Here is a 17,081-nt window from a genome sequence, read left to right on the forward strand (position 1 = left end):
TGGTTTTGTACACAGCCTTTCTTGGTTTATGGTGCTGAAATTTTCTGCCTTTCAACACATCGCAATCTGGTGGTGAAAAGTACTATTTTAGAGTATATCTGCTTCTTTCCAGGCAACAAGTAAGCTGCCAACTAGGAAGCTGCAAGAGGCAATTTTAGAGCTAAAGGTCCTTGGCTTCTTTCTGAGATAAGTTCAATACTGCAGCATGTAAAGTGCATTGTGTAAAAGTCCTTAGCATTACCTGGAGAGTATATCTCTAAAGATACCTATTTTGAAACAGTGGTTCCAACTAGGGTGTGTAATGAACTCAGTAGCAACACTGGCAGCACACTCCTCTTGTTAGATACTAAGCAGAGAAAGGCAACCATACTGACTTCAGAATACTTATGCAAGTCAATGCTTTGCTTTACACCAATTTCTTCATGTTACCTCTAGTAGCCAGGCAGCTCTGGCAGCTTTTTATTCCTTGCATGCGGGGTTTGCTGCTGTATCACACAGTTGCTAATAGCAGTACTGTGTTTTTCTCTGTTACTGTAAAATCAAACACTAAGTAAGGGAACTGTTGGGTACCGTGGACTTTTTCAGTTCAGGCCACTTACTTGTGCCTGAACTTGGAGTTCTAGCCACATTTTTGGGGTCGGCAGGTACAACCAAGAGTCAGACACAAAAATAAAGATGATATGACCTAAGTGGTGTACTAGGAAAAAGATCTTTTCTGTGGCATTATGAATGATTGTGAATGAAGCAAAATTGCATTTGCTAAAGCCCAAAAGGTTCTGCAGTAATTTAGATATAAACTGCAAAAAGTTGTATTAAAAATTTAATCAGTGTAAGGTTACGGGATAAAACATGTTAGATGTGGTATGTGGGATCTAAACGTGGCCTCAATGTGAAGACACAGAATGAAGTGCAGGTTGACAGTGCTTCCCAAGATGCAAACCTGAGTGACAGATTGACTTATTTCTTGAAATAGCCCTTTGTTTCATCTCAAACACTAAGGAGGCTGTGTCTTCTTACAGTAAAGAATATGGTAAAGATTCAGAGCCATGCATTTATATTTTTGCAATAAATTAGCTATTTCAAATATGACAAATGTCATTAATGACTAGACTTACTATAATCTACTTCAAGTAAAATGATATTTAGAAGTCTCTGTGTATGTGTGTGTATGTGTATTTATATGTATTTATTTCTGAAACTTCAACAAAATATCAGAATACTGAATTGTGCTTGGCTAGGCAATTTATTTTCTTTTGGGTAACTACTTCTGTAATAGTTCTTCAAGTTGTTTCCAAATTCCAGTAACATCAAGAATATGCAGTTTGCCCAACATTATGAAAAATTTCAGTATATTCAGTTCAACTTCCTTACATTAGTTTGTGATATTTCTTTCAGTTTTGTTCTCATTTGCTATGTGAATTTCCCTCAACAGACCAAATTTAAATAGCTCAAACAGTAAATAATTTTATTTTACTGAAATTGTTAATTGTTATCATGATATTCCTTGTCTCTTCAGTGGAGCAGAAGTACATTGATTATGTATTCAGGGCTTTATCTAGTTATTGTCTTGAAAACATGTGTCCTGGTTTTGGTTGGGATGGATAGAGTTAATTTTCTTCCTAGTAGCTGGTACAGTGCTGTTTTGGATTTAGTGTGAGAATAATGTTGATAACACAGTATATTGGGTTTGTGTGGCGGGGTTTTGGTAGCAGGGGAGGGGGCTGCAGAGGTGGCTCCTGTGAGAAGCTGCTCGAAGCTTCTCCAGCTCCAAGTCGGACCCACCTCTGGCCAAGGCTGAGACCATCAGCAATGGTGGTAGCACCCCTGGGAGAACAGATTTAAAAAGGGAAACCTGCAGTGGGGAGGAGATTGGAATGTGAGAGAAACCCCTCTGCAGACATCGAGGTCAGTGAAGAAGGAGGGGGAAGAGGTACGCCGGAGGAGGGGATGCCCCTGCAGCCCGTGGTGAGACGGCAGGCTGTCCTCCCCCAGCCCATGGAGGGGAGCGGGGGAGCAGATGCCCACCTGCAGCCCGGGGAGGACCCCACACCAGAGCAGGGGGATGCCCCCGAAGATGGCCGTGACTCCATGGGAAAGCCCGTGCTGGAGCAGTCTGTGACTGAAAGACTGCAGCCCATGGGAAGGGACCCATGCTGGAGCAGTTTGTGAAGGACTGTCTCCCGTGGGAGGGACCCCACGCTGGAGCAGGGGACGGGTGAGGAGTCCTCCCCCTGAGGAGGAAGGAGCGGCAGAGACAAGGTGTGATGAACTGACCCCAACCCCCACTCCCTGTCCCCCTGTGCTGCTGGGGGCAAGAAGGTAGAGAAAATGGGGAGTAAAGTTAAGCTTGGGAAGAAGGGGGGGGGGGAGGTGTTTAAGATTTGGTTTTACTTCCCATTATCCTTGCTTTGATTTGATTGGTAATAAATTAAATTGATTTTGTTTTTTCCTCAAGTTGAGCCTGTCTTTTGCCTGTGACTGTAATTGGTGAGTGATCCCTCCCTGTACTTGTCTTGACCCATGAGCCTTTTTTTATATTTTCTCCTCTCCGTCCCATTGGGTGGGGGAGTGAGCAAGCAGCTTCATGGTGCTTTGTTGCCAACTGGGCTTAAACCACAACACACAGTGATGTTTTAGTTGTTGCTAAGTAGTGCTTATCCTAAGTTAAGCATTTTTCAGTTTCCCATGCTCTGCCAGCAAGCAGGTGTATAAGAAACTGGGAGGGAGCATAGCCAGGACAGCTGACCTGAACTAGCCAAAGGGATATTCCATACCATAGAACATCATGCTCAGTATACAAACTGGGGGGAGTTGGCTGGGAGGGGCAGATAGCTGCTCAGGCATCGGTCAGCGGGTGGTGAGCAATTGCATTGTGCATCACTTGTCTTTTCATGGGTTTTATTTCTCTCTTTTTTTGTTATATTCATTTTCATTACAATTATTATTATTATATTTTATTATTGTTGTTATTATTATATTTTAGTTTAGGTTAGTTATTAAACCATTCTTGTCTCAACCCACAAGTTTTACTGTTTTTTTCCAGTTCTCCTCACCATCCCACTGGGAGTGGGGAGGAGCAAGCAAGTGGCTGCATGGTACTTAGGTGCTGGCTGGGGTTAAACCACGACAACGTGCGAAGATGGAGACCACACAACCTCTCTGGATAACCTGTTTCACTCCCTGACTAATTTCATGCTGAAAAAGTTCTTTATATCCTGTCAGAACATCTCTTGTTTCAGCTTATGCCAGTTGTCTCTCATCCTCCCACTATACAGCACTGTGAATAGCTAGACTCCATAACCTCCCCATGGGTCCTGAAGCATGTAGTGGTTGATGTTACTCCCAGGCTGTCTCTTACTCCGGCTGAAGGAGCCCAGTTCCCTCAGCCTGTCCTGAAGGTGAGTTTTCCTGCCTTTGGCCAGCTTAGTGGCCCTCCCCTGGATTTACTGCTGTTTATCAGTGTCTTTTCTCTATTGGAGCAGCCAAAACTGGACACAATATTTACATGCAGTCTAGAAAGTGCTGAGCAGAGGGGAACAATCCTTTACCATTATACACTGACTGTGTGCTCCTGTGATACAGGCCAGGATACTGTTGGCCTGCTTTGCTGCCAGGACACACTGCTGGCTTATGCCCAGCTTGCTGTCCAGCAAGACCCCCAGGTTGTTTTCAGCAGAGTTGCTCTGCAATCAGTCAGTATCTAGCCTGTATCATTACGGTGGGTTCTTTCTTCCGAAGTGCAGCACTAATCCTTGTTAAATTCCGTAAAATTCCTCTTGACCCATTCTTCCAGTCTGTCTAGGTCCCTCTGAATGGCAGCTCTACCATCAAGTACGTTGATTGCCTCCCACAGTTTGGTGTCATCTGCAAACTTGACAAGAGCACACTTCATCACCTTTTCCACATCCTTGATAAAGATGTCAAACAGGACAGGTCCCAGTACTATGTATGTAGTTATTTTATTGTAACAGGCAAGCAGGCTGGTCAGCCATGATTTGCCCTTGATAAATCTGTGCTGACTGTTCCTGATCATTATCTTCCTGTGCCCAGAAATGTGTTCAAGGTGGACTTGCTCTGTGATTTTCCTTGGGACAAAATCAGGCTGACCAGCTTGAAGTTACCCATCTTGACCTTTTTTTGAAGATGGGTGCAACATTTCCCTTTTTCTAGTTGTGAGCAACCTCCCCTGATGTCCATGACCTTTCAGAGATGACAGAGATAGGCCTTGCAAGAGCACGGGACAGTTTGCTCAGCACCCTTAAATGCAGCCTCATGGGTCCCTTGGACTTGTATGGGTGAAGTTCTCTCAGGCATTTCTGAATGTGTTAGCTGTTTCTGTAAGAGAGCCATACTTAAAAATTACGTGTATTTCTAGGTCTCTGTACTTGCTTCTTCCATTGAGAGTTGGTTGACATTTTCCACTTTAAGCAGTTTTGTTTCCTTTCAAAATACTATATTAAGTCACCTTCCAGGTCAATGTAATGTTTGTTTAGCTGAAATTCACTTCAATTACATCACTTCCTCTATGGAATCTTTCTGGAATTTAATGGTCGTGATAAGAAAATCATGTATGGTAATGGTGGTGGCAGCTCATGATTATGATAAAGGATATAATTGTTTAGGTACAAGTAACTCTCTGATTATCTCTATTTACAGTGCTGTTGATAATCTCAGCAGATGACCCTGAAGTTACAGACAGTGATGACAGTGGACATTCAGAACTGTATTTCTAAATTAGATAAGAAAATGAATAAAAAACAAGGCATGCCTTCCCAGTCTTGTTCACTGTTTAAAATACATATATATATAGTGTAGAATAAAATATTATATTATAAAGTCAGAGGTGTCATTAAGAATATAATAAATACACAGTAAATTAACATGCTAATCATATTTTAAACATTGGATATTTTAGAAATTTGTCATTCTTTTTTCCTGAATGACAAAACATTGGTTTGAAGCGAAGTAAAAAATTATGATTTATATCATATTTTGTAATAAAGCAAAGGCAGCAATGCATAATAATGCTTTCAAAAAAAGAACATTTTACTTGCAAGTCCGAGTCAGAGTTACATTTTTTCATTATATTCTTAGGAATAAGTGCCCTGATTTTAATTATGCCTGAGAAAACTTGAACTGTTTTAAATGTGAGTGAGATCTTTCCTGCTTAGAACGTGTATGCAACTTCTGCTTTTTGGTTGTTGATTCATAAGTTATGAATGTACATTAGCTTCCCAGTCTGCTGCTGGTAAATTTTTATAGTATTTTAAGAAATGCTATAAGCACTACAGTAAATTTGAAGAAGGAATCCACACATTGAGAAAATGTAACGATGGGGCATTAGACTTATATGAGAGATATTTTTTGCTATTTATATGTCTTCTTTCTGTTACCTCATCCAGAAGACTGACATAGTCTTCTGGCAAAGACTACTCAAATGTCTTGTCTTTCCTACTGTATATCCAGGCCTCTCTTCCTAATTTTTGATGGTTATGACACATGCTCTAGCTCTAGAGGTTATGGAAGGCTATCATGCTGTCAAGTTGGAGTTTTGATATTTATTCAGTGTAAACAGGTTGGTGTTAGCAGATGCCACCATCTAGCTGTGTTAGTGCTTCTGCTTTCCAGCAAGAAGAGCTGGGTCTTTTTGACTTACCAGTCATATGGATGAGAAAAGTATTTGTAAAGGCAGGCAGTGTGTCTCATTTGGGCTGTGTTACTTGTGTGTGTGGACTTTCAGATGCAATTGCACTTGCTTACTGAGAGGCTTTCCTCCATTGTGCTCCAGTGATAGCTTATGTCAGTCTGTTTGACAGCTCTGTCAGGTAATGAAGTGCTCTCACAGATCGTGCCGATCCTTGCTGGGAAAGGCATTGAACAGTTCTTTATAGCTAAGACTAATGTTGACTGTGCTAGAGCTTTTCCTCTGCTCCACCAAAATGGTTTTCAGATAAAAGGTTAGTGGAAGCTGGCAGTAAAGCAGAGAACTGTATGTGTGGACGTTTAGTTATTCCTTTCTTGTGTGCATTACGCCCTCTATCCTGAATTACAGCTGCCACGTATCAACTAACTTGGCTGAGGCTTCTTTGAAATTTCTTGTCTTTTCAGATCTTGACTAACTTGGCTAGCATCGTGTTACTTGTAATCTTATAACTTTACTTTTTTTATCCTTTTCCAGATCTACAGTAAACATGTTAATAGATTTTCTAGATTTTTTGCTTGATTTTGTTGACTCTAATTACGTAGACCTGGAGACAGTTCATAGCTATCTATTTTAACTGGTTTTCCTATGTACATGTAAAAGAAGAATAAAGAAAAAATACATATGCAGGTATATATCTCAGAATAAGAAATGGACAAGTATGATGCATCTGAACATGTTATACTTTTAAAATTGCTAATTTATAGTGCTTTTCTTAAAACAAATACAATTCAAGTCATGTTGGTATTTATTGCATTTGATCTGACACTCAGTATGTTTTGACTGCTCAGGGGAAATAGTGTAAGAGCTCATAAATGCTAAAAGGGGTTGATATAGTCCTCTCCACTGTGGGTTCCTACAAGTTATGTCTGGTGGTTGTTGGTTCTCTCCATGAGCAGATTCAGCACACTTAAGTTGTCAGAAGACTTACCCAATCAAAAACATGAAAACTTTTTTTTCAAAGGTAATGATTTTTTTATAAGTTCATGAAAGTGTTTGCCAAAGTCTTAGAGGGGTAGGTCTGCACAATTGTGGGGAAGAAGGAGAGGATGAAGAAGCAATCTTTCTCCTGTGTGGTGTCACTACACCATTATATTGGTTCAACTGTTGATGAAATCTCAGCTTCATCTTGCACAGACTTGAACTTATAAACTGTTCTGAGCTTGATTTGGGCTTAAATTTAGCCCAAAAGCCAGAGCTGATGACACCTTCAATGAATAATGAAGATTTCACACCTTTTTGGTTTAGCTCTGTAGAATGTAAAATTCTTCAAAAGTGTTCATTATTACTTTTTTCTCTTTTTAAAATTTTTTCACAATCTGCTAGACTAATAGTCCTTTGTATTTTTGTTCTGTCTCTTTTCTCCAGTCGAGGCCTCTTGCCCTGCAGGACATTTTGTGAGGCAGCAAAAGAAGGCTGTGAACCAGTACTGGGTATGGTAAATGCTTCTTGGCCAGAATTCCTGAAGTGCTCTCAATTCCAAAATGAAACTGAAAATGACACCACTACAAGGGTATGCTTCTCACCACACCAAGAAAAAGGAAAGCAGTGTATGTTTCCATTCTTAACTGTTACACTGTATTTGTGAGCTCCTATTTAATAATGTATTTTTTATTGTGTAGGAAAAGCTCTGGGGTGAAATTATTATTTCTGGTTCTGGTTAGAATGTTCCTTCACATTACTGTGATAGTCTGGTTGTCAGTTGGTTATAGTTTTGCTGTGTTTTAATTGTTTAGGCTGAATTTTTTTCAGACTTGGATTGATTTGAGGCTTTTTTGTTTTGCATCAAAAATTCTCAGCTGTTTCAAGGAAAGAAGGTAGGCGAAAAGTAATACGCCCTTTAAAACTGTTCTGCTGATTTTTTCTTTGCTAAGCTCTAGTAAATACAGTATTGTTACTTGGAGCGGGAACCTGGTACACAGGCCCAAATTTCAAGTGTATCTCCTTTTTCCTTGCTGTAAAAATGAGCCCAGAACTGATTGAGAGGTAAACTTTTCAAAAATTGTGGTTTGTTTACATCCACTCATAGAATCATAGAATCCATAGGTTGGAAAAGATCCTTAAGATTGTCCGCTCCAACTGTTAACCTAACACTGCCAAGTCCACCACTAAACCATGTCCCTAAGCACCACATCTATACATCTTTTAAATACCTCCAGGGATGGGGACTCAACCACTTCCCCGGGCACCCTGTTCCAGTGCTTGACAACCCTTTCAGTGAAGAAATTTTTCCTAATACCCAATCGAAACCTCCCCTGGCACAATTTGAGGCTGTTTCCTCTTGTCCTGTCACTTGTTACTTGGGAGAAGAGACCAACACCCACCTCGCTACAACCTCCTTTCAGGTAGTTGTAGAGAGTGATAAGGTCTCCCCTCAGCCTCCTTTTCTCCAGGCTAAACAACCCCAGCTCCCTCAGCCGCTCCTCATAAGACTTGTTCTCTAGACCCTTCACCAGCTTCGTTGCCCTTCTCTGGACACACTCCAGCACCTCAATGTCTTTCTTGTAGTGAGGGGCCCAAAAATGAACACAGTATTGGAGGTGCGGCCTCACCAGTGCCGAGTACAGGGGAACAATCACCTCCCTGCTCCTGCTGGCCACAGTATTTCTGATACAGGCCAGGATGCCGTTGGCCTTCTTGGCCATCTGGGCACACTGAGCAGCAAGCCTGACTCTTTTTTCTCATCGACCCCATTGCTGGAGTTCTCGTGCTGGCGTCTGAGGCTTTACTGTTGATAGGCATCATCCCATGAGCCTAAGTGACAGAGGCTCGTATGGTCCATCTGTGGGTTCTAACTTTGTTAATGAGTTCTGGGTGACAATAAACAGGAAGTGATATGATGAAAATTTTTTTTCATTTTGTTTAAAAAACCTAAGAAGTTACACGCTCAAAACTACTTTAAAAGATAAGGAGGTTGTACAGTATATCTTTGAATGTTAGTTAATGCTACAGTTAAGATTGGTTGTATATGCATAATAATATAGCCTTAAATTACTGGACCAAGTCTTTTTAGCAGTTGGATTCTCTCCATCTGTTAAGGCATGTTTTGAGGGGTCATGAAGTAAAGGAGGCTGTTGTCTATACCTACCTTCACCTGTGGGAACATTTGTAATGGCTGAGGTGGGGAAATACACAAAGATGGATTGTGTCTTGTTGAAGGCAGTTGAATGCTTTCCAGGAAAACTGGATACTATCCACAAGTCTTTTGTAGCGTTTCTGTGGGATTTTGGGCAAGTTGCTGTAGTGAAAGCCACTGAGAACTGTGTTTTAACCGTATGATATAAATATATGCTAAATATGCAGAAAAATTAGGTCTAATGGATCTCTCCAAATGGGAACCATAAGCAAGTAGTTATAAAAATGCATATTTTTTTTCCATGCCTCGCCTTCCCTTTGTAAAATGGGAATAAAACTGTCCTTTTAGCTCACAGGGACATTGTAACCATATGTGTGTTGATGTCTTTGGTATCATAGTGATGAACATCATAGGAATTAGGAATACAATAATTTTGTCTTCATGGCAAGTTCAAATAACAAGGTAAGATGCTGTAGCATAAATACATAAGTATGGTAAGGGGTTATACATTGAACAATGAGAGTAACTGGCAATGAGCAATGAGTGACTAGCATATTAATTGAGCATGCTCATACTGGGTACAGAATGAGGTATAATTCTGAAAGAGCAATAGGATGTTAGAGAACCAGGTTTCATGCACGTGTGCTACACAGACTGAATACAAGGTATGATACAAATATGCTTATTAAATTTTGACAAATTATAGCTGGCTGTAGTGTTCAAAAGTCCCACCAAATCTAGATAGCTAAACTTTTAATTTTTTTTTCTTTTTTTTTTTCCCAAAAAATCTTTGAATGTCACATGCCTTTCCAAGCTCTGTTGGAGAATGTGTGCTTGACTTATCCTCTAGTTAGAATCTAGAGCATTTATCCTGGGGCAATTACCAGCTTTCCTGAAAAATGTTTATTAGTTAGAATTGGGATTATCTAGTGGGCATATACTTGTTCATGTGTCACTGCTGATATTTGTCTCTTTGTCTAGATTTTTCCTCCACAGGCTTTGCAAACTGAGTACATGTTACCAGTGTGGAGAAACTATTATGACATACATGCCTGATGTGACCGCATATGTACTGAATGTACTGGAAAATCTGAGCCATGTGCCATTATAGTAGAACCATCCAAGTGTACAAAATGAGTCACAAAGGTGCAGTTCTGTAGACAGGGCTGCATCAGTCAGGCTGATATCCCTTCACACAAGTGACAAGTGAATACCCAGTAGGTGAGAAAATCAGCTACTCTGAAAGTAGTTTCAGGAATACAGCTGTTGAGATTTAAGATAGATGGCTGAACTGTTTTCACAGTTCTAATGAGTTGTGAGCATGTAAAGGAGTGTTGGGGGGAAGCATCATCAGTCATTCATTCATTCACATGAATCCAGTAATGCATTCAAGGTGGGGAGAAATCTCAGAAACCTTCCTGGGAGCTGCTCTACCTATCCTTACTCACAAAAATATTCCAGCTCTGTTTTACTTTCTTTCAGCTGTCACTGTGTTTTTCTGTTATTTTATTTGCTTTGACCAGCCAACATAGCTGATACTGTTAAAACTGGAAAAAAACCCCACAGTAGCTTGAATGAGAAGTAAAGCAACACAATGAGCTGGCTTACATTAACGTGAAGCTCTCACAAGACCCCTGAAATTATTTTTCAGTTAATTTGAATGGTAAAATGCTTTCAAAAGCAGCAGCGAATATGATGCTTCTGCTCTTTATACAGCAAAACTGTGTAAGCGACAGTATGGAACTGTTGGACAATGTTCACTTTTGTATTATTACTAAAGCGGCATTATGAATGTCTGTTTCTGTTAAAAAATGATGCACAAGAGGCCTGATCTGCACTTCGTAGCCATGAGATTTGTAATAAATAATACTATTTAAGTTATATGAAAGACATAGTACATTAAAATTTAAATACAGAATGTAAATTCTATTGCATTGTTATGTTGCATATTATTTATACTGTTTGTTCTTAAAGGTACAAAAAAGTATACGACAAAAAACAGTGAGACCTTTTTTCCAGTGAGAAACTGTTTTTAAATAGCTATCAGTTGTGCCAAATCATGAAAATATTTTTCGTTTCATTTTTTCCAAGAACAAATTTACAGTTTTCTCTTAGGAGATTTTATCTCTCCACAGAATTTTTTTACAATGTTTCAAGTAGTGAAAGTTAACTATATGAAAGTACATTTTTTTCAGGTACCTTTTATTGCAAATCCTCCTGTGATCACAGTTTCATTCCTATTGGAGTGAATGTTATAGATTTTAGTCCTGACTCGAATTTAATGGAGACATTAACTTACTTTTTTTTTCTTCATGTTAGTTTCTTAAAAACTATTTCTCTTTTCTTTGGTTTTTTTCTGAACAATATGAGAAAGGGACTGTACATGCTGTAATGGTTTCTGGGTATTACAATAATTCCTATATACTACAAATGCATATGTCTTCCTGTTAGTAGTTAAACTTTAAATCTGTAAAAAGCAATGAACAAAAAAAAGGAATCATGAAAAGAAATGAGAGTAAGTAAGTATGTGTGTGAGTAACACATGACATTATAAGTAGAATTAAATTATAAGTATCACAGAACTTTTCTGTTCTCTAAGACAAATTTTTGTGAACTTTTTACTCAGTGGCTATTGCAGCAGTTTTTCAGTTGGATACAGTCTTTTAATTAATTTTTTTCTGCTTAGAAAAGTTATAGTATTTGGTGAACAGGAAGACCATTGCTGGTAATCCAGATAATCTCCCTTCTTGGCCAAAGCAGAAATAAATTTTTGTACGTGTTGATAAATGCCCTGCCATGTTCAAGGGCATGATAGGGTTAAATGCATGTATAATTGGAGTGAGCTTTTTCAGCTGTTTGAAGATCCCACCACAGGAGCTCTTAGCCTGTTTTAAGCTGAATAAGAAGCATTTAATTGGAGCACCACATTAAGAATATCAGCAATAGTCATTAACAGTTAATGTATAACATTTTAAGATACTGTAAAAGCAAATAGTTAATAGATGTATTAACACCACAACTATAGACTTCAGCAGTTTTTCTCTCTTATAAAAGCATTACCTTTACCCAAGTTTAGCTTTGAATTTTGCAGTAACTCAGCCAAACAGTTCAAACTTTCTTCTAGTGGCTGTCATCATACATTATCTTGTCCTGCATAAGCTGCAATAGTGTAAACAATACAGAAAATACTCAAGAGAATTAATATAATATATACAAGGAAACTACTAATGTTCTTAACCAAATATGCTTAACTAATGCAGATCTTGGTTTGTTTTGTTCCAAGAATAAAACACCAATAAAAATTGTTCTGATACTGCATGGTGCTCAGTTTATCTTCCAGGATTTTTCACCAGGATTTTTGGTATTAATTTGTCTTTGAGGAATACCTTTGAGCACAGATTCAAAGGCAGTATCTGGTTACAGCCAGGTATTTATTTTTCTGTTGGCAATATGAAGCTAATTATACACATCCAATACAGTATTTATTTGAGAAAAAGCTTTTAAAATCAGGAGGACATTATCTTTCTTTTGTGCCCTTGCATTCACTTAATGCAGTGAAAAGAAGAGGGAGATGATGTATGTATGAATAACATTGATACTGACCAGCTGCAAAAACAGCCATAGTGGAATAATTTTTTGAGGAAGACAAAATGTTTTTCAGGACTGTGGTGGTGTTTCATGTTGGGGAACATTCACAGTTGAAAAAAACTGTTTCCCCCAAGCACTTGTTCACTTCTGTTGACTCTACATTATATTTTATTATGTCCTTTGATTTTGTTTATTCTCCCATTCTGCCTCCCCCACTGTTTATCTCTGCCTGCCTTCCTGTTCTTTGCCTGCTTCTTTTCCAGCTTGCAGTTTCCTATGTGGCCTTTTTAGGCCACTTCACTTGAGTGGAAGAGAAAGGTCTTTTGTGTTCTTTTTCCCACAGGGTTTTGCATCATAAGGAAATAGAGAAATGGACAGTTTCCTGGGGGAAAGGAGTTGCCAACTTTCCCAATTCTGTGATCGTGATCCTAGTATCAAAACTTTCTGGAATTGATAGCTACAAGATGCATACATTGTACCGCAGGGTACATAGGGCGTGGGGAGCAGGTGATGAAAATTTGCGGGCAAGAGAACACAGGGATTCCTCTGTGTCCCGCTGTGCTATTGTGACTGTATTGAGTCAGACGAAAAGTCTATCTATCTTGTAATGCTGAATCCAAAAGCTGCCAAAATCAGATGCCCAGAGAAGAATAGGACAACAGGGCAAGACTATGTGGCAATACTTTCCCAAAATACTCCTGCATTTTCCATCTGTTTGAGACTGAAGGACTTTTCTGTAATTTGTGACCCACCATAGGTTTTTATTCTATTGATGTGTCCCTTTGTTTCATGGATCTATGTACATTTTAGCATCCGTAGTATCCTGTTGCAAAGTGTTGCAGCTTATCTATGCATTGTATGAAGAGTACCACCTTTTGATTGTTTTAAAGGCAATTTTATTTGATACCACCTAGTTCTTTCATAGCATTAGACAGTGAATGTTGCCTCCTCTTCACCTCGAAAAAAAAATTAGCAGCACTTTTCACGGTTGTTTTCACAAATATACAGTGCTTTATCTGTTGCTATACCTTGAAATGCAACCAGATACCAATCTTGAGGACCATAGAATAATGTTTATTTCAGTCTGTGCTATCTGGGGGACGTGCTATGCTTTCCAGGGACGTGCCTGCATCATCTTCCATAGATGGCATTCCAGTAATCTAGCTGGGAAGTACAGCACATAAATGGTCTTGGCTCCTCAGAGACACTTCTGATAGTACACCAGATGCAGGTAAAATAAAGCACTTTTTGCCACCAATGGTGTTTAGTCAGGGATTTTGGAAGCTTTTCCAGACTGTAAACCTTTCTGGGGAAGGTTTAAACCAAGCAAGTTTCTCTATCAGCAAGGATTGCTTCCATTTTCTCTGGGTTCCTTTTACATAACATTGTTTCTTCTTCAGGAGTCTGGGTGTGTGAATATTTGCATGATTATATTAATAAATGTGTAAATTATTGACAGAGGTATCAGTAATTAACATTTCCCAGCACATTCCTTTATAATAACACCTTTACAATTTTTGATAATTTTGGCAAATTTGAGTGGAATGGTCCATAATTTTTTTACTTCAGACATCTATTTCAGGCTTTATTTCTTCTTCTTCTGCTTTGTTTCAAACAGTCTCAGCATTTCTGAGTATGCAACTGTTCACCTGTGTTCAAGAAAGTCTTATAAATGGTTGCATATCTAAGTCCTCTAGGTTTCAGATCAAATATTGAAACTTAACATTTCAACAAGTGTTTGTTTTACAGCATAAGACAAGGCTTTTATAATTTCCATTAAAATCTGATCTTTGGAGGTATGATCAAATTGTCAACCTTCTGAAAACTTCTTGCACAAGCTCGGTAGAAAGCAGAAATTACATTCATTGGAGGTACTGTTCACAGTGTGTGTGCTCTCCTTGCCGTGAATACTGCACTGACTGGACCAAACACATCCAGTCATCACCTATCAGAAGACTGCAAGAGGTGAGATTAATTTTTCTTAAAATTCCTTCTGACTGCTGCTGGGTGCTAAAACTGAGAGAAGGAAAACTGATTTCATTCTTCCTCTTGTTTTCATATAACATACAAGATAAATAGGAAGGTGCTCACTTTAAGTAAGAAGAAATGGAGAAGGGGATTAGGATGAAAATCAGAATGGATAGGAGCAGAATAGGATATGAGATGTATTAGGAAAGGAGAGTCAGAATGATTTATAAGTGTTTGAACACACTTTTACTCACAGACCAGAAATTAATATGGGACTCCAGGACCTTTGTGCTTCTGATCTGTAGGAAAAATGGTCAGATACATATCCTTTCTGTTTTTTACCTTTGTTCTCCCAGGCCAAACTGGCATATTCACACAGAAGGTAGAAGTCTATGACTGTTGCTGTCTGAGTACCAGTGAAGATCTGTACTGGTGGAGATCTGTAAGCAAATCAAGATGGTTCCTTTAATGGTTCTTTTTGATCTATTTATGCTGTTTTCTTCTTTGAACATGCAGGGAGTTGCATAAAAGCCCAAGTTAGAAGAATGTAAGATTTCCAAGTCAGTTAGAGTTGCCTTCCAACCTCAAACAGCCTTTCTTGTATGATGAGTTACAATCTTTTGATTATGTTATCATATTCTATTTTTACCTTATGTCATCATCTGTGGGATAAACACTGGTCTACAGGGAACTAGAGCCCATACTGAGGAAGGCTATTGTTTCTAGGGCCCCCTGTAGGGTTTACTGATTGTAGCAATTGGAAAGTGCAGTGCGTAAGGCAGGGAAAGTGGAGAAACAAAAAGATCAGCTCATAATAAAAAAACCGTGATGTTTTAATATAGAATGAGATTCTTTCTCTGTCACTATTGCAGAGACCATGTGTAATGTTGGGCAAGGCAGTGGAATCAAAATTTTCTCAACTGTTCTTTGTATACTTCCAATTAACTGGACTCTTCATTTGTATAGCTGGGATTTATTTGCAATTGGAGCATGCTCTTGCAGCTACAAGTAACGGTAACAGGAGTTATTCTTTGAACATGTAAAATAACATCAGAGTCTTTACTCTCCAGATTAAAAAAAAATCACATACTGACATGTCTTAGGTTGGGCAATTGAAGTTAGTATTCATTATTACTTATAATTTTCACCTTAATATCTCTGTGCCTCATTTTTTTCCCCTGTAAATTGAGAATGTGAATGCTATCTAATCTTATGTTGCTGTTAAGACTAGCATATTTTGCGGTTTGTGATACCCTTCCAAAAATGATAGAATAGAGGTGAGGCTGTAACTCTTCAGTTAGAAGTTAGGAAACATGTCCAACCACACGGCGAGTAGTGAGGGAACCTCCTGAGGAGCACATTATAGGGATGTGCAAAAGGATGGTGCTGGTGGTTTTGCCCTACCTGGCTTCTGATTAAGACTCATAAACATTATATGGCACACACTAGTTGAAAAATTTTGTTTTAAAGTCCCTTACATATTTTGGGCATCTTTCTGTAAAGTTAGAAACCTTCGTTAAAATGTATTCCATAGGCAGCTTTCACTGCAATAACCATGGCCCCATTACACAACTGGAAAATAATGTTTTTATTGCAAAATCAAGATCATGTGCTGCCCAAGTGGAGAGTACACCTGGGAATGTAATAGAAAAGATTTTGAAATTATTCACATAAGTTTTTATTACAAACATGTTTTTCATACAAGGGGGTGTGTGTCAGTTGATTAAGATTGCCCTGTTTCTTGGGGATGATAAAATAATATTTCAGGCTTGGAAAAGCATGTAAATAATGTTGAAAAAAAAATAATCCCCTGCTGCCAAAAGTTGAGAGTAAAAATGAAGGTGCTGAGAGTGTGTGTGTGTGTATCCATTGCCATAGTGCAATAGAAAAGACTGCTATGCCAGGACCACAAATAAAATTGGAAATCTGGGTAATTAATTGCACTTGCAGTCAGTGCAAGCTGGAGCTATTTGTAATTTTTGAAAAACACACTCTGCATGTTTAGGCATGTCTGGTCTCAGTGGTACATCACAGCATCCACTGTGCACCTAGTGGTTTGGCAAATTGTGAAGAATATCATGTTGCTATACAAAAGGGCTGATAGCAGAAATCATGATATATTTTTGTGGACACATTAAAGGTCCTTCTTTAGTCCCAAGGGCAGATTTAACAGGTGTAATAGTCTTTTCATGACTGCCTGTTGAGATCTTTTAAAATGGGGTGTTCCCTACATGGCAGTTTTAAATGGCATTGTTCTATCTCAAAAATGGTATTGTTTCCATTGAGATTTATCTTTCAGGTTTTCCTCTTGACCTTCTTGCATTCAGTGATGTTACTCTGAGAGCTATCCTAATGTATCCCAAAATTTAATTCCTGCGGGAAATCTTGACTATCAATTCACTGGTGTGAAAATAAGTTCGTAAGACTCCTGCAGCATTAACTTTGTAGTACGGAGGCTAATGATTTTTCTCATAAAAGAGCCCAAGAAAACAGAGAAGTTTTTTCATCTTTTTATAGGTATAGAGCTAAGGCACAGATTGCCTGAATTGTCCAAAGTGATGCAAAAAGTTTGCAGCAGAGCTGGGAAGAGAACCTTTATCTCTGGAAAAGCTAAAAGATTCCTTATTCCGTAAGAACATCTTGCCTTGCCTAGGCTTTTTTTTTATGGCGTTGCTTCATAGTGCTTTTATAAATCAGCTAATCTTTAACAAATAAGATCACGTATGGAATTTTTGCAAGTAGCTCATT

General features: G+C 38.7%; 1 protein-coding gene across 2 annotated transcripts in view; it reads left to right on the top strand.

Moving 5' to 3' along the window:
* Window positions 1–17,081, top strand: part of CORIN (corin, serine peptidase) — a 180,056-nt gene that overhangs the window by 81,778 nt on the left and 81,197 nt on the right. For both annotated transcript variants that reach the window (XM_052780137.1, XM_052780138.1), the window contains exon 5: window positions 7,070–7,251. In XM_052780137.1, coding sequence (XP_052636097.1) covers window positions 7,070–7,251 — 182 coding nt within the window. The remainder of the gene's footprint in view (window positions 1–7,069; window positions 7,252–17,081) is intronic.

Source organism: Harpia harpyja, chromosome 2 (assembly GCF_026419915.1).
Source record: "Harpia harpyja isolate bHarHar1 chromosome 2, bHarHar1 primary haplotype, whole genome shotgun sequence".
NCBI classification, from domain to species: domain Eukaryota; kingdom Metazoa; phylum Chordata; class Aves; order Accipitriformes; family Accipitridae; genus Harpia; species Harpia harpyja.